The following is a 20,641-nucleotide window of genomic DNA, read 5'->3' on the forward strand; positions in this document are numbered from 1 at the left end:
AGGGGTTATTTACAAGCTGTATCCAATAAAAGGAGGTTTTTTTAAAATAATACCCATTCCTGGGCAATGCGGGAGACCTGGGTTCAATCCCTGGGTGGGGAAGACCCCCTGGAGGAGGGCATGGCTGCCCACTCCAGTACTCTGGCCTGGAGAATTCCACGGACAGTCCATGGGGTCAGTCAGACACGACTGAGAGACTTTCACTTTCTTTGGGCTGGTTAATAATTGACCCTCCCTTTATTTTTTTTTTACAAACGCCAATGTTTATAACCACACGTGCCCAGCGGGGCTGACCGTCGAGGTGTCGCAGAAAAGGCCGGGGCAGGGGGGTACTGTGCTGACCCCCAGGACACGCTTCCACGCCCAAGTTTAACGGCCCTTCCCCCACCAGGCCAAACTCAGTTCCGAATAACTGATTAAATGACAAGAAACATGAACCACACAGCAGGGCATGCCAAGGACAAAAGGAGTTTGAACAGAAAACGTGATTTTGAGAAAATAAAAACTGTAAGCTTATTTGCTGGCAAGCACTGACTGAAGGCCTCCAACAGACAGAGGTCCTGCGCTGCATGGCATGAACCACAAGGAAGCAGGTGGTGTGGCAGGATCTGAGAGTCCCAGGGGCTGCGGACACCCATTGGAGGGTGATGGATGAACAAGCCCCCAGACCTCTTCAGCAATAAGAAGACACTACCAAGCCCTGGAGAGACACAGGGACCCCCGCACACACAGCACCAAGCGTGAGAGCTGAGCACTGTGGTCCCCACCGTATGCCAGGACCATGGGTGAAAGGGCGGTGGCCGGCAGAGGTGTGGAGGGGCCAGCCGCAGAGCGGAGAGCGTCTGAGGGCAGTGACATCCTAAAGGGAGGATCTGGGTCATTGCACATCCGCCCAAACCCGCAGGACACACAAGGCAGGCGAGAAGCTGGCTAGCTTACGATCTTATATCAATCCTGGCTGTCAACTGCAACAAATGTTACCGCATCAATGCTAGGTGTTCTGCAGGCACTAAGAACTTCCCTAAGAAAGAAAATCTGCTCCTTAAAAACCCATACCATAGGGCTGCAAGTCACTGGGCCTGGCCCGGCGCCTCCTCCCACTTCCCTTCTTCAAGCTCAGCCTGCCCGATGGTGACGGGGGCACTCACACCCCAACCCGGGCCGCCAGCCGGAGCGCACGGGTGAGCTGGGGTCTCGGACCAGGGGGCTGAGGGGTTGCGACACAAGACGGCTGTTCTGCTGAATGACAAGCTCTGAGCTGCCGGCAGGTGGGGGCCACGGGCGGCCCTTCCTCTGTGGCAGCCTCTCCCCGGGGGACACGGCAGGGCTGGACCAGCACGCTGACAGCGGACTGCGAGGCCTGTCCTAAGAAGGCCTGGGCGGCCACCGTTACAGACGCATGCCTGGGCCCAGGGCGGCTCAGGGTTCAGTGAGCAGGGGAAAGACCCTCGTAGGAAACTCAACACTGAAGTGAGGCAGCCTGAAGTGTGTGCGAAGCTTCCGAGGAGACATGCTGGCCTAACTTAGGGGTGGTGGGGGGTGGGGCGTCTCTTAAAACCATGCCGCCCGAGAGAAGCATCAAACAGGCGTCCCCATGGAGGCAGAGCCAGGCCAGGGCTGTGAAGGGGGACCACTAACAGGCAGGGGTTTCTGTCTGAGGTGACGGAATGTTTGGGAACCAGAGATGACGCCCGCGCATACTGTGGACGCACCAAACGCCATGACCTATGATGTTGAGATGGTTAAAATGGAAGATTTATGTTGTGAGTGTTTCACAATTAAAACCGCTTGCTGGCCGTGGCCATCACCTGTGAGACTGCCGGGAAGCAGGCCGGCTCCAGGACCAGACGCCCCACAGGAGCAGGGGCCGCCATGCAGTCCCGTCCCCAAGTGGCCCGGGGACCAGACCCACGAGCGGGGGTGGTGACAGGGGCCAGCGCGCACGGAGCCTCGGTCTCGAGGCCCACCGTGCAGGCGCTCTGCAGACAGCGACAGCCGTGGGGTTACCTTGCCACCGAGGGTCCTCTCCCAGGATCTTCTCCATCAGGGCCTGGCTGGCCAGGACCCCGGGCTGCAGGTCAGGGACTCCATCCCCGGCACCGAGCTGGCCGTTCTGCAGGGCTTCCTGCGCCTGCAGCTCCCTGAAACCAAACAACGCGCAGTCACAGCACTGCGGCCCGTCCGAAGCCTCGGACGGCGAGACGGCCACGGGCTCTGTCCCTTTATGGAGCCCCCTGTGCACGTCTGTCCCAGGAAGACCATCTCGACTCAAACCCCAGCAGCCTCAGAGCCGAGCACCCGAGATTTCTGAGCTCCCCATGCCCAGGTCAGCAGGACAGCAGCGGGTCACTTTCTCCTTAGGAATAAAATCCAGGCCCCGGAAGAGCCACTGGAGGCGGGTGAAGCCCGAGGCCGGGGGAGCAGAGTGGCTCCTGGTAGGACGGCCACTCACCGGACGTCACACACAGGCGGCCGCAGGTCCAGAGGGCCGTGGGCGAAGGCGCAGTGCGGCCCGTTCTTGGCGCAGTGGCCACGCGCGTCCGTCTCGTGGATGCAGGTGCCGGTCTTGTAGTAGCGCAGGTGGTACTTGCGCTCTGTGTCCCCGGTCGTCCGGTGCAGGTATGGACACCTGGGGGCAGAGGACGGCGCGCGTCGGGGCCCCGTGGCCACCGCGGCGTCCACCTGCCCCTGGCCGGCTGGCTCGCATTGGCTTTTCCCAGACGCTTGCTCCAGTTGGAGGGTGAACAACGCCAGAGCCCTGTTCCTGCCCCAGACCCCTCACATGGCCTGCAGACCCCACAGTCCTTGACGACATGTGGGAGGGAAGCACAACACCCAAGCTCCCAGAAAACCACCCTTCATGATTTTTTGAATCAAGTGGACAACAAAGTTCCCATCAGACAAGTGGCTGGCAGCCTCTCCCTCCTCCCCATCCAGGTGTTTCCAGGGACCCCTCGGCGAAGGCAGCGCTGGAGGACGCTGTGGGGGACAGGCCGGGGAGAGGCGGTTGGGGGAGGATGGGGCAGCGTCCCTGGGGCCACACAAAGGCTCAGAGCCCCACACGCCCAGGGAGAGCCACGGGCAGCTCTGGGAGCACCAGGAGTCACGGTCAAGGCCAGGGTCAAGGGTCCCATGCAGGGAGGTGTCAGCAGTGAGACGGCATGGACGGTCCCAGCACACACATGGTGGGAATGAGCCCGCTTCTAGGTTCGTCCCTCCAGACAAAAGCCACGGGCACAGAAGGATGGGAGAGGCGCCCCTCTGAACAGCCCCCGGATGGCCCAAGGCAGATGCAGGCCACAGCTGCAGGCCCCCAGGTCTGAGAACACGGCCCTCGGCCCCTCCCCGAGACGGCAAGGCAGCACCATGTGGGGTTCGGGAAAGGCCCACTCCTGCCTCGCTGGCAGGCAAGCCACGGACCTGGGTGCTGGGAGCACCTGTGAGGGTGCGGGGGGCTCCTGGGCAGAGCACAGATGGATGGACAAGACCAAGGGTAAAAGGAAAGCAATTGAGGGGCAAGCAATCCACACGCCTATCTCAGAAGATGAAGAAACAGAGGCTCCGAGTTCGGCGGCTCACCCCAGACCTGACCACCCCTCAGGCATGCAGGCCGTGGGCAGGAGGCAGGAGGCAGGGAGGACGCCTGGAGCCCTGCAGCCACCAGGCAGAAAGTAAACGCTGAGGGCCCCAAAGGGACGCCTCCGGGAAGCACCCCCGGAGGAGCCGGGGTCTTGAGAAGATACCTGTGCCCCCAGGACCAGAGACACGAGAGCTTAAAGCTAGAGACAAATGAAGTGTCCACCAACTGATGGACAGATGAGCAAAGCATGGTCCATGTGGACAACGTAGTGAGCGTGGACGCGGCTGCAAAGGGGAAGAACCCTGAACATGTCACGTTACAGGAACCAAGCCAGACACCGGGGGACACACACTGTGGGGGTCATTTCACACGAGGGCCCTAAAGCAGTCACTTCCACAGCAACGGGAAGGACAGTGGGGCCAGGGGAGGGGAGGGAGAGGGGGAATGAGTGTGTAAGAGGGCAGAGCTCTGTCTGAGAGAAAGAATCCAGAAACAGACGGTGGTTGTACACCATTCTGAATGTAATTAATGATGCTAAATTCCACATTTAAAAATAGCTAAAATGGCAAACTTGAAGGATGTTATCACAACTTAAAGTCCATTGGAGACAGAAGAAAGCAAGAGCTGCTCCCCACATTTGTTAGTGAAACACACACACGGACAGGGACACGTGTCACAGGTCACACCTGGCTGGCCTGTGGCATTTCACCTGTGTGGCAGCATCCAGTTCAAGAGGACAGAACACGGCCAGCCCAAGGACCCCTCACATGGATGGACCGCACCCTCTTGCGAGTGGTGGGGACTGAAAGTGAGGCGATTCCTCCAATTACCTCTGCATAAACACGTCCGGGCAATCCCAGCGGGAGCCCATCCTCGTGAGAAAAAGGAAAACCAGAAGGTGGAGAAAGCGGGTTACAGATCAAGCTGGTCCCCACTTGGCAAAAAAGAAAAGGAAAAACTTGAATATTACTGTCTTGCATACAGATATGAAAAAGGAAACACTCCGCGTGCTGACTGTGCTCTACATGCCCGAATATGAGCTATCTCCTCCGTGTTCCCAGTGACAAGTTCCAAGGAACAGTTTTCAAGGAGTGTGAGTGAAACGGTCAGACATCTCCTTAGGAATTTTACTGTTAGGTGCAGGTGCAGCCTGCTTTAAAATCCCTCCCTCAGAGTTGCATCTCACATCTCAAGCTCCTCCCAGCACTCCTGCGCATCTCTGGATGACACAGTCCCTGGGGCCCCAGAGAGGACAGCTGTCAGGGAGCAGCCTCTGCCACACCAGGGAGCCTGTTCTAGAACAAGGACCCCCCAGTTTTTGCATTAATATACAGACCGATATCACTAACAAAGAATGTAGAATTAGGGACCAGAAACACACAGGATGACAGCTAGAGAAACAAACCAGGAACTTACATCAGTGAAAATGCAAAGGGTCTGGAGCACTTAACTCACCTGGAGCCCCACCTGTTCTGGACAGAACCCCGGGAGCAGGGCGACAGCCAAGGGACACTGTTGCCAGTCAGTGACAGGCACCCAGAGGATGCGTGCCCCTACCCTCTGTCACAGTAACCGTCACAGACAGACCAGCAGACAGAGAGATGTGCTGTCTGTAATCACCAAAGGCTGGAGACAACCGAGTTGTGCGACAGACACCAAGGGAGCTCCGCAAAGGCAGAGGAGCAAGCTGGTGGTCTGCAGGAGCCGGCAGTCTGCGTGGAGGGCTTCGGGAGGGGCGCCAGGAGGCACCGCGAGGGAAAAGCACCAAGAAGAGGAAGTGCAGCACCCTGCAGGTTACATCGTAAGGTGGGGGGGGGGGGGGGCAAGAATGCAGACATACCATCTGCTTCCATCAGAAATTATGGAAGGGCGGGCTGTTTCGTGGGGACGTAGTTTCAGTTTGAAGACGAAGTTTTGGAGGTGGATGGTGACGACGGCTGCACGACACTGTGAATGAACTCAACGCCGCTACACTGTGCATGTAAAAGAGCTAAGCCGACAAATCTAAGGTTGTATTTTGCTTCAATAAAAGATAAAATGAGAAAAAATAAATAAAGATAAAACGACTTAAGTAGGAAAACAGCCATTCTGCAAAAACAGTTCCAATCTACAGAAACACTCACTCATCTACTGTACGTTTAAAGGAAGAGAATTCCAGAGTCTGGGGAGGGGGCCAGCACAGCAGAGCCGAGGTAGCACGTGCAAGTCTGTCTGTGGAAGTCAGCCTGCACAACAGCCTGAGCGGGACCACAGGACCCCGAGCACTACCAACGGCTGACACAGGCTGTGGCAGAGGCTGCGGGAACCCCTCAGACCCGGGGAGTGAATGTGGTGGGCACCACACCCCTCCCATTTCCTAGCAGTCCCTCAGGTCCGCTCTTAGCATCGTTTTGTTTCTTTGCCAGTACCATCTCCATGGCAACCAGAACCCGGCCAAGGTCCCCCCTCTCCCTAGCACACTATTATTTCACTAGGGGCATGTCACCTCTGCTTATTACACGGCTTGAAAGCATGAGCTGAGATTAAGATATTGGAGAACATTTAATGAATAGAAAATGGCTTCACCTAAGAACATCTAAAGGGCTTCCCTGGCAGCTCAGATGGTAAAGAATCTGCCTATAATGCAGGAGACCTGGGTTCAACCGCTGGGCTGGGAAGATTCCCTGGAGAAGGGAATGGCAACCCACTCCAGTATTCTTGCCTGGAAAATCCCATGGACAGAGGAGCCTGGGGGGCTACAGTCCATGGGGTCGTAAAGAGTTGGACATGACTGAACAACTAATAGACACTAAGATCATCTAAGAGACAAAAGGGACCAAACCTAGGCCTTCACTGAAGTGGGGAAGGGGCCAGGGGACCCCAGGGGTCAGCTCAACACGGCAGGCAGGTGCTTCCTTGCCACAGAAGTTCATTCATCCACCCCCTGGGCCACTGACAGCCTGGCAGCACGTGTAACGTGACTCACAGCCCACCAAATTCAGGGCGGTGCCCGTAGCTGCCAAACCCATCCAACCAGTGACCCACTCAGTGCAATTAATGCAGGGCTCCGTGGATGCCGTGGTGCAGGGGCACGTATCAGACACAGGTCTGCTGTGAAGCTCTGGAGCTGCTGGAACCAGGAGGGAGGGGTAGAGGGGAACACAGCTCCAGTTCCTTCCTTCCTGCAACTAACCCCAAGCAATGGGGGACCCACAGACTCAGTGCCACTCTGCGTTGACACCAGTCAGCAAGCCAGGCCGGAGTGCATCAGAACCATCTGGACAGTCTGGGCTGACACTGGTGGGAACTGTGGGTCCAAACTGAGGGCGAATCCCCAGGTGATGGTGCGACCGCTGGGCTCAGATGGACCCTCGAGCACAATGTGATTCTCTCCTGGTCCTCAATGAGTAGGAATGGAAGTGAGTGGCAGCAGAAAAATGGGAAAAGGAAGACCTGTGGGCCACACCCAGCTGGGGGCAGGGGAATAGGGGGATGAAGAAAAGGGGGGTCTTGTGGGGAGACGCTTGAGAGTCTTCTCTCCAACACTAGGGGTGGGGGGCTGGCAGCTAACCCCATGCTGACACAGCCGTCCTCTGCACCCCCAGCCTCTGATTTCCAAGGGCTTCCCTGGACTTCCGAGCCAGGCCAGCCACCCCTCATTAATCCCTAACGTGGACCATCTGCCCGACAATGTCCACCACCCTCCTCTGCGCCCCCCTCCAGCTGCCATCCTCTCCAGGGACCCTGTCCCTGCAGCAGCCATCTCCCCACTCACCCCCAAGGAGCACCAGCGCTCACGCCTTCTCAGAGTCGCCTTTCACTCGGCGCAAGACAGACTGAAGTGCTAACGTCACTCTCAGGTTCTTCTACCTCTTCTACCTACTGGTCTCTCACAGATCCAACTCAGTCACCTGATTGTAATGTCCTTAAGTTGGCCAACTTGTAAAGCCTGTGTCTTCCTCGAGACTGTTAAGTAGCCCCTGACTCCTAAATAGGGCTTCCCAGGTGGCTCAGTGGTAAAAAATCTGCCTGCAATGCAGGAGAGACAGGTTTGATCCCTGGGTGGGGAAGATTCTCTGGAGGAGGAAATGGCAACCTACTCCAGTATTCTTGCCTGGAGAACCCATGGACAGAGGCGCCTGGTGGGCTACAGTCCATGGGGTCACACAGAGTCGGACGTGACTGAGCACACACAACTCCTAAATATTCTGCTCTGATGTTCCCAGCCTGCCCTTGGCTTTCACCTCACCCCCAAAAGCCCAAGCAGAGTTTACTCATAAAGTCAGTTTACCACCAAGAGTTTATAACCCTCCTGCAGTGAACAGACTTTCACCTAAGCCTTGGGTCCCAGGACACCTGACTCTTTAAACATGGCAAGAGCATCTCTCAGCAGAGAGGCCAGACTAAGGACCCGTATGATACAACAGGTACACCAAGCCTTGGGCATGTAGAAAAGTTTCTGTAGGTCAGCAAGCTCCCACGGTGCCCAGATTCACAGGTGGAAGGTCCCGAAGTCACACATCATCGCAGAGGTGATGGGGCCGATGTTCCCAGATGCCGCCGGTGCAGTGGGGAGAGCACTGGGCCTGCCGGTGCAGCCACGCAGGCCTCTAGAGCCAACCTGGGAACTTACAGCACAGGAGCTGGGCAGCCCACTTCTTCCCAAAACCAAGAAAACATCTGTTAAACGTGGGGCCTGGAAGGCCACCATGGGCGGCCTGCCTTCGGCAGAAGGAGGGTTATCAGGAAAAAGGGAGGCAACTTTGTACCGGGCAGAGTTGGGGCCCGCTTGTATTGTTTGCCAGTGAAAACATTTCCGGGAGGGGCCCCTCGGACTCCTGGGGGAACCGACCTCTGACACCCTTTACAAGCACAGGAGGGATATAAGGTCTCCGAGGAGCGGAAGCACAGCGGGTCCCAGGCGGAAAGCCCCGCGAGCAGGACCAGCTGGGGGCCCGGGCCGCTCTCGGACAGCTCTCAGCGGGCGGCTGACCTGGAGAGGCCTCCGGCCACGCGGCGCTCCTGCCCGCGCCGCTTTCCTCGAAGCGCCAGGCCAGGGAATGCCTGAGACGGATCCGTACGGGGGGTGGGGGAACACGCACCCGGCGCTGCGGGCCCGACCCTGCGGCCGGAGGCAGCGCCGGGCGACTCCGGAGTGAGTAAGGCGAGCGGTCCACCCGGGAGGTCCCGCCGCGGGGAGGCCGGTTCCCACGGGGGCGGGGCGGGGCCACGTGACCCCGCGGCCGGACGCCGCCCGCGCCGGGGAAGGGGCGTGGCTGCCGGAACAAAGGGCGCCGCGGGGGGGCGGCCACTGGGTGTCCACTGGGGGCGGAGCGGGGGCGGGGCCAGGGAGGAGGGGTGACAGAGAGTAGCATGACTGCCGCTGGGAGAAAGGGGTGACGGAGGGGTGGAGGGGTGTGCCCGGGGGAAGGGTTGGGGGGCTACCCAGGGACAGCTGGAGTTCTCACTGGGGGTAGTGGGGACAGGTGGGGAGGGCACCCCAGGAGTAGGGGCAGCAGCAAGAGGGGAGGATGACCACCTGCCTAGCACAGGAGCTGACATTAGGGATGCCAGCCTTAGGGGTCCCGGCTCCTGCCCGTGGCTCAGCCCCATGGTTCCCCCATCAGACTGGTAGAACCACCTTGGACGCAGAAGTCACCTGAGCCGGCTGAAGGGTCTTTGCTCTCTGATACATATTCATGATTTACAGTAATAGGTTGGTCCTATAAAAGCCCAAAATAGACATTTCAAGAACCAATGAACTGAAATAAAAGGGAGGAGGCTGGTCCCCTGCTCTGAAGGGTAGAGTCTATTTACAGATCCCATGGCAACTCTGCATGAGCCAGAATATGTAATTCAACAGGACAGACTCCAGGAAAGTCCATCTCAGGCTGAATGAGCAGTGACTGCTAACGAGAGACTCTCAGGGGAGACGTCTGGCCTGTCAGATACTTCCTGTGGGGCTGAAGCAAGTCATCTCACATGCTCAACAAAAGTCGCAAAGGAAATCTTTAAGAAGACACACATGTACTTTCATACTATGTGTACACGTACACAGGATACACCCAAAACAGTGTCAGACACCCACTGTAATCCCACTCTTCTCCGTGATGACCTGCATGCTACTCAGGCTACAAGTGTTCCCACCCCCCACCCCCAGCTGTGCTGCCCTGCTTGTGGGATCTTAGTTCCTCCACCAGGGACTGAGCCTGGGCTCTTGGCAGTGGAAGTGTGCAGTCCTGACACTGGACTACCAGGAGATTTCCCATGTTAACATTTTTATAATAAACTGCAATACTATTGAATTAACATTTAAACCCAGCTTAAAAGGACCATCACCAGGTAGGTGTTCACCACAGTACTCTTCATCCCATAGGAACTGGACCCTACCCCGATGCCCAGCAATGGATCTGAATCGATACCAGGCCATTCAGACTCTGGAACCCAAAACAGCCACTAAAATACGCTTTCTTTTCATCAGCCACGAATACTGCCAATCAGTCTCCCATCCTGGACTCTGGAATGGGGTCACACCAGCTAGGTGACTAGATCTTTGCACCAGGGTCTCATCAGTGGCCCCCTGGGGGCAACTGAAGACTTACGTTCAGGAGAGGTGACTGACATGGCCAAGGGAAATGAGGGGCCAGGGGATAAGCCTTAGCTAGACAGAAACATCTCTCTTCCGAACAACCGTTTGCAGGAAACAGCAGCTCAAGATGCAATTAAATAACGTACTTTTAAGACCTCACAGAATATAATACCATCTTAACCAAAATGGAGCCAGTTACATTATTTCCACAGGCTCCAGTCTGCCTTAACAACCTTATTTGACTATCTGGTGTTCAACTAAAAACCTCTCAGGAAGTAGACAGAGCTTTTAAGATGATCACCATAGATCAAAAGTTTACTCCCTGGACCTAAGCATTTTTTAAGTGAAAAACAGAAAACTTCCCTAATGGTCCAGTGGTTAGACTTCACCATCCGACACAGGGGGTGCGGGTATGATCCCACATGACCCAGGGCCCAGGAACCAAAGCATAAAGCAGAAACAACACTGTAGCAGATTCAAGAAAGACTTTAAAATATTTATCGATTAGCATTAGTCGCTCAGTTGTGTCTGACTCTGTGACACCACGGACTGTAGCCTGCTAGGCTCCTCCATCCATGGGATTCTCCAAGCAAGAGTACTGGAGTGGGTTGCCATGCCCTTCTCCAGGGGATCTTCCCGACCCAGGGATTGAACCTGGGTCTCCTGCATTGCAGATTCTTTAATATCTGAGCCACCAGGGAATCCCCCGAGAAACCAAAAAGACCTCCCCCAAATCAGACTTGGATCTGACAGAAGCTGAACCCTAGATGTTTTTTCCAAGATGCCCTGTGGCACAGCACCACCACCTCACCTCCAGGTGGGACTGGTGCAGCCCTTTCTCCTCACACAGCCCACAGGAAAAAAGCAAGACCTCCTGCTACCAATCTCTGCTGGCTTCATAAACATACAATCTAACTTCTACTTTCCTTGTTTTCATATTCTACATACTTCAAAATGAAGACATCTGTTCATAACACCATTAGGAAACTTGTAAAAAAAAATAAAGCAACCAAAACAAAACATGGATTTCTTAAACTTTTAAAGTGTTATACAAGTGACAGTCTGCAAATAACCCTCCTGTCAATTCTTTAAAAATTAAACATATAAACAGCAAGCAAGAAGCCATTCTGGATACATGTGTACAATGTGAGCAAACCTTCTAACAAGCTCTCTGACCAGAAAGCAACAGACGACTACAAAATGATCCTAAACTCAAAAGCTGTACCTCGTGAGGGTTGGTTCTAATGCAGGGGGTTCAGAGAACTGGGCCGTGATCAAAGCGGGAAGCACAGCAAAGTCGGTTTGCCCCCTGCAAGGGCTATCCCCCAGCGGCACGCGGTCCTTCCCGCACTGGCTGGCAAATGTCCCCACCAAGACCAGCGGTCATGGGTAAACGTCAAAGCGGAGACGGGGCCTGCCGGCGCGAGGGGCCGGGAAGCCCGCGCCACCCCGCAGCCGCGCGCACTCACTCGTCGCCGTCCGGGCACACGCCGCTGGCCTCGTCGTACTTGGAGCAGTACACGTCCGGGCTGTAGTTGAAAGTGCCGTCGCGCCTGCGGAGCGGTCTGCGCCGACGCTGATTTAGGAAATGCCAATGGAAACAGGTAAATGGCCTGTGCTGGGTGCACTTGTGCTGCACAAACAGGGAGCACTGCTCTGTCCTAAACTCCTTTAGATACCTAAAAAGACAAACAGCGTTGGGGTCGCTTCCGCCGCCGCCGCCGCCGCCGGCGGGCGGCCCGAGGACTCCTGGGCAGGGGTCGGACCCCGTGCGCCCGAAGGCCCCGACCCCAGGCGCGATCCCCCACTCTGCCGCCCCCCGCCCCGCTCCCCCGGCCCAGGCGCATTTCTGGGACCCCAGACACGATCCCACATCCCCGACCCCAGGCGCAGTCCCCAGCTCCAATGCCAGGCACGGTCCCCCGCCCCAGGCGAAGCCCCCCATCCTCGGCCCCAGGCGCAGCTACCCATCCCAGACCGCAGGTGTGATCCCCAATCTCAGGGGCGACCTCTCACTCCAAGTTCAGACCCCCTCCCCACTTCCCTTCCCTCTCCCCTTGCCCCGCCTCCCCCTCCCCTCATCCGTCTCCCTCCACTCCCCTCCACCGCCGCCCTGGAAGCCCACGCGCGTTCCTCGGATCCCAAGAATGGTTCGCCAATCCCAGACACGGTTCCCGACCCTAGGCACGACCCTGCAGAATCCAGACGCGGATTGGCCCAGGGCGCAACTGGCCCATCTCGGAGCTCAGACGTGACACCCACTCCGATTCCAGACGGTCCCAGGCGGCCGCTCCCCCAGAGCCCAGGAGAGTCTCCTGGATCTTAGCGCGTTCCCTCAGACCCCGCGCGCAGCCCCCTCATACGGAACACAGACACGACCTCCGGGACTGCAGGCGCGCCCTGAGCCCCGGTACCAGCCCCGAGCCAAGGAGGCAGCCGGAGTCCAGATGGCCGCCCTTCCCTCGAGCCCAGGCGCGGTCCCCCATCCCCGACCACAGGCGCATTCTCGGCGGCCCCGACCCACGACCCCAGGCGCTGTTCTCCGGTCCCCAGGCGCAGTTCTCCGGTCCCCAACCCAGGTGCGTGGACCCCCGGCCCCGTCCCCCAGCCCCCAAGCCCAGGTGCCACTCCAGAACCTGGGCGCCGCCTCCTGAGCTCAGGCGGCGGCAGCCGAGTAGGATGGCGGTCCACCCTCCAGAGCCCAGGTACCGCGCGGAGGCTGGGGGGCCAGCTGGCTAGGGGCCGGCAGGTGAGAGGCGGGGGCCGGGGGAACGGGGAGAGGGGCGGCGCGGGGCCCCAGGCCGCACCCGGAGGCAGCTCCCAGGCCCAGGGGCGCGGGGGCGCGGGCGCGCGGGCCGGAGGAGCGCGGAGCCGCCCCCTGCCCCGCCCCCGCTCCTGCCGCGGCCGGCCGGGGCACTGACCTGTAGTGGGTCGGCTTCTCCGTCTGCGGGGGGGACCCGCTCAGCGCCGCCGCCGCCGCTTTCGAAACCGACGGCATTTTCAGTCAAAACAATGCAGCGCGCATGCGCCGCGCGCGCCCGCCCCCGCCTCTCCGGATCTCCCCCCCTCGTCGAGCCCACCCGCGCCCCCCGCCCGACCGGCCACGCCCTCCCGCCACGCCACACCCGCGCGCCACGCCCCCATCCGGCGCCCTGCGCGGAGCTGTCGGCCCTGGGCGCCTCCGGTCACCCTGCGCCCGGAGGGGACGCGCACGCACCCCAGAGCCCGCCGTCCCGGCCGGTCGCCCCCACCCACTCCCGCCGGGTCCCCGAAGTCCACGTTCAGGCCCATCCCGCACCCGCTCAGTCCGCGGCTCCGCTGCAGCCTTCACCCCAGCACGGCTGCCCACGCGCTCCGCACGCCTGACAGCGCCCTGCGCAACTCCAAGCTCCGAGACAGAGGACAGGTCCCGAGTAAGGACCGCGCGGCCCGGCTGTCACACGCGCCTTCACTCATTCTGTGACCCCGTGCGGATGCTGAGACCGCGAAGAGTGGCTCCAGTTGCTTAGGGCTCGGTGAGGGAGACAAGAGGGAAGGAGGCCTGACTGCTGCTCACCGGTACCCGGTTCTTTCAGGCGTACGAACAGGTCCTAAAATTAGAATGTGGTAGTGGTTGCGCCCTGCGAACGTACTAAAAATTTTCACTTGTTTACTTTAAATGGGTGAATAAGAACTGCATATCAATAGAGCTGATTTTTTAAAAAGAATCCAAAGGCGCGTAGTCACGAGGGAGACACACACACACACACACACACACGCCCTTCGCCAGAAGGGTGGGAGGGGATGCACACCGGGCGGGCACTCCCGGGCGGGCAGCATCCGCGCCCCACCCCCGCTCCCGGCCCCCTTCAAGACTCACACGGAGGTCCAACTCAGTGGTCCCTGAAGGAAGAAACACGGTGTGCGTTTGAGGAAGAAGAACCCAGGCCCAGAGTGCATTATTTTGTAAATATGTAGCATAAGAGACATTTTTTTTTTTTTTTTTTTGTAGGGCTGGGTGGCTTGTGGGATTTTAGTTCACCGACCAGGAATTTAACCGAGCCCTCAGGGCCGTGAGATTGCAGAATCCTAACCACTGGACCTCCAGGGAATTCCCAAGACGTGTTAAATGTTCAACCTCACCAGTAATTTTTTTAATGCAAATTAAACAAAGAAGGGGGCTTCCCAAAGCAGTGCTAGTGCTAAAGAACCTGACTGCCAATGAAGGAGAAAAGGTTTGCATCCCTGGGTCAGGAAGATCACCTGAAGGAAGAAACGGCAACCCACTCCAGTCTTCTTGTCTGGATAATCACAGTGGACAGAAGGGTCTGGTGGGCTCTAGTCCATAGGGTTGAAAAGAGTTGGACACGACTGAAGCGACTTAGAATGCACAAAATAAGAGCTCTTGGAGCAGGCACTTTTGTTGTTATTCTGCACAGAAAACCAACAACACTCTAACCTGCAGCAAGAATACCCTTGAAGGAAGTGTGGCTAGAAGGAAAGGGTATGGATCTTTATGGAAAACTAATTTGTTCCATTTCTAGAAACTCCAACCTAAAAAAGAATGAGATTCAGACAAAGATGTACAAAGATATCAGAGTTATTTGGCAAAAACTTAAGAGCACCTCGCAGAGAATGAAAATGCTTCCTGAGAATTAACAAGAAAAATGCTCCTCAAGTGACAAGACAAAGCAAGATACAGCAGTTCCATACTTTCAGTTCAGTCGTTTAGTCATGTCTGACTCTGCAACCCCATGAACCACAGCGCGCCAGACCTCCCTGTCCATCACCAACTGCCAGAGTCCACCCAAACCCATGTCCATCGAGCCGGTGATGCCATCCAACCATCTCATCCTCTGTTGTCCCCTTCTCCTTCTGCCCTCAATCTTTCCCAGCATCAGGGTCTTTTCAAATGAGTCAGTTCTTCGCATCAGGTGGCCAAAGTATTGGAGTTTCAGCTTCAGCATCAGTCCTTCCAATGAACACCCAGGACTGATCTCCTTTAGGATGGACTGGTTGGATCTCCTTGCAGTCCAAGGGACTCTCAAGAGTCTTCTCCAACACCACAGTTCAAAAACATCAATTCTTCTGTGCTCAGCTTTCTTTATAGTCCAACTGTCAAATCCACACATGACCACTGGAAAAACCATAGCCTAGACTAGACGGACCTTTGTTGTCAAAGAAATGTCTCTGTTTCTTAATATGCTATCTAGGTTGGTCATAACTTTCCTTCCAAGGAGTAAGCGTCTTTTAATTTCATGGCTGCAATCACCTCTGCAGTGATTTTGTCCCAAGAATATAAGTTCCTGTTGTTTTTTCAAATACAAGTAATACACTAAAATAGTATAAACTATCATTAGTGGTGGGATGAATGACTACCTTCTTTATATGTTCACATTGCCTAAAAAATACACTACCTCTACAAACAGTACATTGAAACCTGGAAATTAAAATAGCAAAAAATGAACATGACATTTTTTAAGGAAATCAAGCAGGAGAATGAAACAGGGCCTGTGAATTCTTTGGAAGACAAAACAGATCTTGAAGACTGTCAGGATGTAGGCAATGAGAAAGAAGCCTAGGATAATTTCAAGGTCCCAAGCTGGGAAGGATACAAACAGGTTTGAGAGAGCTGAATTCTGTTTCCAACCTAAGGAGTTTGAGGAACCAGTAAAGTCCAGTGGAGATGTATAGAGAGCCACGTGTATGTGCTCAGTTGTGTCCAACTCTTTGCGACCCTATGGACTGTTGCCCACCAGGCTCCTCTGTCCATGGAATTCTCCAGGCAAAAATACTGGAGTGGGTTGCCATTTCCTTCTCCAGGTGATCTTCCCGACCCAGGGATGGAATCTCCTGCAGATTCTTTAACGCTGAGCCACCAGGGAAGCCCACATACAGAGAGCCACATTGAGCTTAAAAAAGGGCTCAAGACAAAGAAATCTGGGGATCTTTAAAACGATGCTTCCTTTCCCTCCTCACTCAAGAGGCACCTTCCTTGAAGAGAAGTTGTAAGGACTGTAAGGCCTGTCATTTTGGGGACTTTTAAAGAATGTTCTTAAAAGGCTGGGATAGTACCCAGACACATACAAAAAATAGCACAGCTGCTTAGAAGATATGAGATCATTTGACCTCAGTAACTTTTCCTGGGATTTAAAAAAAAAAAAAAATTGTCTCAGTCCCATTGGTAGCAGAGAACTAAGATGTCCTTTCTCTGGTCTGGAGTGATTGTGACCTTTTTGGTTGTGAACCATTTTGTTTGATTCAAACCTGAATCCTGGTTTTACTCTCACTAGCTCCTGCAAGAAAAAAAAAACAAGAAATTTTGTTTTCATTAACTTTCATATGATCAAAGCAATAAGCTATATTTGGAAAAGTTAGACACTGTGGTAAGCAGAAAGAAGAGAATTGGAAACACTAGTCCTACCACCTAGAGGTAACTGCTTTGAACCCTTTTGCAGAGGTCTTGCAAAAGTACAAGACTGGTACACTGCTATAGAGTCAGTGGTCTTCAATCCAGGTGAGAGAAATTTCCAGTTAACTTTGGCACCAAAGAAGTCAAGATAAAACGTTCTACTAAAATGCTAAGTAAGTAAAATCATCCCTTTATGTATTTAATCCAGAATTAAGCACATTTCCTACTAAGCAGTACTTTGAGAAACATAATCATTTACATACCCAAAATACTTTTAAGTTGTCAACAAAAATATTTACCAATTTTACTCTACTCAGTTAAGTTATTGTCGTGCTAAAGATAAAAATGTACAGAGCTGAGGAAGCTCATTATTTCTGGTATTGTTTGATCATATTCCACCAGTTACATTTAGGTTTCTTTCCTCAGCTCCTATTCTGGGGGAAAAAAACAAAACTAAAGGAATTGAAATGACTAGAAGGCTCCTTTTTTTAAAATGAAGTGCTTAAAAAAAAACTGGCTTAACTTCACATTTCCAACTTAAAAATTTTATTGTTTGTTAAACTAACATCAATTTATACACATCACAGTACACTGTAAGATAAAATGTTTAACTCTTCTGCCAGTCACTGTGTCTCAGAAAGTGGATCACACTGGACTACAGCTGTCACTACGTTGCTTTGTAAACACAATAATGTACAAAGACAGCACAAATCCAACAGCACATGCTGCGACCAAAACCTTTTCCGTGGACCTGAGAAAGCTTTCCGACGTATTCGATGGGAAACGAGCATCAGACAAGGAGCCGGTTCCGATCTGCTGACATCCTACGTTGCCTTCAAGGGCTCAGCTTGGCCAGGTGCGTCATTCAAGTCCCTTAGTCTCAGGACGCGTGTAATAACGGGGACAGAAACGGTCAAACGCGACGCCAAAGCCTAAGGGCGGAGGTCTGTTGCTTCGCTCCTGGCACCCCATTAAGTCCTCGCCCCGTGGGCCACCGGAACTCCAGGATCTTCAGAAGCGTCGCTGGGCTCTGGTACCTCTTCCAGCAACATCCGTCTCAACCACCGGTCCGCGCTGGTCTCCTGCCTAAAGAAGCACCAAATGACCAGAGCCATGAGGGACAAGCTGAAGGGCAGCACCACCCACCAGGGCCGCTGCTGCTCGGTTCCCAGGGACTGCTTCACTGTCCAGCGGAGCGGCGCGGCTCTGCTGGAGGAAAACCGAAGGGGGCGGTGAGGGTCATCCTCTTCATCGCCCTCGGCCGCGAGCTGGGCTCGAGCCCGGCCGCTGGGCGGCGGAGGCGGGCTTCGGGAAGCCCAGCGCACGAGCCTCAGCGCCTGGAACGCCCTGGAAGAGAGAAAGCAGTGAGCGCGCGCGCCCGCCCCTTCCGCCCGAGGTCCCACCGAGACCTCGCGCAGCTCACCCGGCCGCCGGCGCGCACAGAACGCCACTCATCGCGACCCCGGCTCCGCGCTCGGCGCCGCCGCGCGCCGCCGTCCTGTCACTTCCGTCGCGCGAAGCCGGAAGTTGGGTGCTGTTCCGGGCCTCCGCTCACGACTACAGAACGTGGGTCCCCGCTCGCGCAGCGGAAATGACTCACGTCCTCCTGCAGCCTCTTCCGTCGCAGGCCCGCTCCCGGCCGGCCGCGCGGGCATGCCGGGAAATGTAGTTCGCGGCCGGCCAGAGGCAGCACTAGCCTTCCTCGCGTTGGGCTTGCGCCCCAGGCCTGAGGCCCATCGGCGGGGACGGAGAGTTAGCGTGGTCCTCTGATGAGCTCGCCTCAGCGCGGGTCCCCCGATAACGGCCCACACTACGCACCCTTCTCGCAGTGCCGGCGCAGCCCCGGACGCCTCTTCCCCTGGCTTCGCGCCGCTGTCTTGCTCTCTTCGTGAGACTTCAGCCAAGTCCCGCCGACTAGTGTCCCCGGCCCCGGGGCCGCACCCAGCCCACAAGCTCTGCGGGCTCCGAGCTGCGCAGCCGTCGCCGCATATACACCATCCGCCCTGCGGGGCAGGTGCACGGTTCAGCCGCAGGGCCGTGGGCCGTCACCCACGGCACCAGGGCACACCCGTGGCCCTCCCTGCGGAGCCGGCGCGCACTCGGGCACGTCTCCCTCGTCAGGCCAGCGGGACCACCTGCGCGGGGCCCAGAGCGCCATTGTTGTGAATGGAGGCTACAGCGTGCTCCTCGGGGACCTTCCTGTCCACTTGCAGGAGTTCGATCGGGAGAGGCAGCCCCGAGCTGTCTCGGGACTCCCTGTCTACCCTGCTCCCCAGTCGGCTCCACAGAGGCAAACTGGCGCTGGGTCAGCTGAGCCGTGCTGTGTGGAGACCATATAGGAGGACCCAGGCATCGCCACACACTCTGTGGCGATGTGGGAATGTGCTGGGGTGGGGGTGAGGGGGCACTTGGTGACAAAATCAGATTACCAGGCCACCTTGTGACCTGTGACATTTGAAAAACAAAAAGCACAACATGAGAGGGTGCTGGGGTTTTTTTTTGGTCAGTTTTCCCTTAACTCCTTTCAGGGTGTGTTGAACTTCAGCGACTGCATTGGCTAGTGACTTCATTTTTGTAGAACCGGGTGGCGAGTGACAATCTTTGGTTGGCAGCTGTAATTTGCCGCCTCCCTGGTTCAGCACCTTTGCCTTGAGCTTATCCTGCACCTGCTTTCTGGTGGGAGAAGCCACAGCCTCGGGGCTCCTGCCACACCCCAGGAATGCTGGAGACACTTGAGCAAGGGTGGCAGACTGGAGGTGTTCCTAACTCAGCAGCACCTGGGAAGTCTTCCCACCCAGGGAAGCCCAACCCTGAACCCCTGGCGGCGGCTCAGCTCCAAACCCAGGGTTGTGTTCAGAGCTGCTGTGTCAACAGAGGCGCCTGTGTGCTCACGTCCTCCTCACTGGGCCCCGCCCCACCTGTTCCACCCCAGAACCCCACCCAGAGTCACTGCCGAACCAGTTCAGCCACAGGGAACCCCAGGAGCACGGCTACGGGCAGGAGGATGGACCACAGTCATTCTGGTGTACAGCCTGTAGGGCTTCCTGGAGGAGGTGAGGATAACCTGAGAAGGAGGACCCTGAGGTTAGGGGTGGAGCTGCTAACTGCAGCTGATGCCACCACCTGGTTGGTCTGCTTTCAGGCATCTGGGCACAAGCTGCCCTGGGCCAGCAGAGGGGGCCCAGAGCTGGGGGGGGGTCAAGGGCAGGGGCTGGTGGGGAGGCAGGGACCCCACCCCCGGGCAAGGCAGTCTCTAAAGAGTCACTAAAACTGTCTTGATGACTGCCTTGGATGCGTGACAGAAATTAGACACCTGGACAGGTGCCCCTTGAGCCTCTGCTTCCTCAGCTGTAAAATGGGCATCTCCTGTCCTTCACAGCTGCTTCCAAGACTGGACCTCTGCCTGAGGGGCCCTTAGCAGGCCCCGGGGCAGCTGTTAATGTTAACGGGATAGCATGCAAATATCTTTCCATCCTGAAGCAATGGATGTTCCCTTACGGCCATCAGGCTCCTAGGGTGCTCTGAGGTCAGAGTCCAGGAGGAGCAGTGCAGGCCATAGCAAAGATTTAGCAAATCTACATGTCCTCTGTGCCCAAGTCCTGCTGGCCGGGTCTCCATTCTAGGTGAAGGCATGATGCAAAGGACACGGGTCCTGTGGAGTCAGCAGGCCCTGATCTCTGGGAGCTGGCCTGGGGCTCAGAGCTGGGCTCTCCCATGGGACAGAAACAACTTCAGAGAACATCCGTGTTGGACCAGGGCACTCCATGACCACGGTGGCTCAAGACAATCACATCTGAATACAGACAAGACATGAATGTGATGTGGCCCAAGCCTCAAGAAAAGACCAAATACTCGCTTCCTGGCTAATGGGAGGGACTCTGGTCATTCACCAGACGTGGCTGTCCTCCTTCTGGACAAGATGTATTTAGATGCTATACTAGGGACTCCCCTGGTGGTTCCGTGGTTAAGAATCTGCTTTCCAATGCAGGGGATGTGGGTTCAAACCCTGCCAGGAACTAAGCTCATACATGTTGGGAGGCACTACTGAGCCCATGCACTCTAGAGCCTGTACTCCACAACAAGAGAAGCCACTGCAAGGAGA

At 56.1% G+C, this 20,641-nt stretch overlaps 2 protein-coding genes across 7 annotated transcripts in view; both read right to left on the reverse strand.

The window, feature by feature from the left end:
- Window positions 1-13,187, reverse strand: part of UNKL (unk like zinc finger) — a 30,262-nt gene extending 17,075 nt beyond the window's left edge. For 2 of the 6 annotated variants that reach the window (XM_020886432.2, XM_070460922.1), the window contains exons 1-4: window positions 13,070-13,186; window positions 11,618-11,827; window positions 2,453-2,629; window positions 2,008-2,141 (exon numbers count right to left, since the gene is read on the reverse strand). In XM_020886432.2, the coding sequence (XP_020742091.1) occupies window positions 2,008-2,141; window positions 2,453-2,629; window positions 11,618-11,827; window positions 13,070-13,146 (598 nt within the window). In that variant the 5' untranslated portion in view covers window positions 13,147-13,186. Of the gene's footprint in view, window positions 1-2,007; window positions 2,142-2,452; window positions 2,630-5,420; window positions 5,526-8,552; window positions 8,705-11,617; window positions 11,828-13,069 lie in introns of those variants that run through there. The other 4 variants (XM_070460924.1, XM_070460923.1, XM_070460926.1 and 1 more) reach the window with 4 other exon arrangements.
- A 3,881-nt stretch (window positions 13,188-17,068) lies between these two features.
- UQCC4 (ubiquinol-cytochrome c reductase complex assembly factor 4) lies at window positions 17,069-18,468 on the reverse strand. The gene is made up of 2 exons (XM_020886375.2): window positions 17,963-18,468; window positions 17,069-17,886 (listed from the first exon to the last, which is right to left on the reverse strand). Exons 1-2 carry the CDS (start codon window positions 17,992-17,994, stop codon window positions 17,511-17,513), a joined length of 408 nt encoding a protein of 135 aa, XP_020742034.1. The 5' UTR covers window positions 17,995-18,468; the 3' UTR covers window positions 17,069-17,510.
- Window positions 18,469-20,641: the final 2,173 nt, after the last annotated feature.

The sequence above is a fragment of the Odocoileus virginianus genome, chromosome 33 (genome assembly GCF_023699985.2).
Source record: "Odocoileus virginianus isolate 20LAN1187 ecotype Illinois chromosome 33, Ovbor_1.2, whole genome shotgun sequence".
In the NCBI taxonomy this organism is placed as follows: domain Eukaryota; kingdom Metazoa; phylum Chordata; class Mammalia; order Artiodactyla; family Cervidae; genus Odocoileus; species Odocoileus virginianus.

Bases quoted from the DNA above. Each gene is read 5' to 3' on its own strand.
- UQCC4 (XM_020886375.2), bottom strand. From the start codon at position 17,994: ATGAGTGGCGTTCTGTGCGCGCCGGCGGCCGG. The intron at 17,887-17,962 runs GTGAGCTGCGCG...TCTCTCTTCCAG, and splicing joins CTGTGCGCGCCGGCGGCCGG to GGCGTTCCAGGCGCTGAGGC.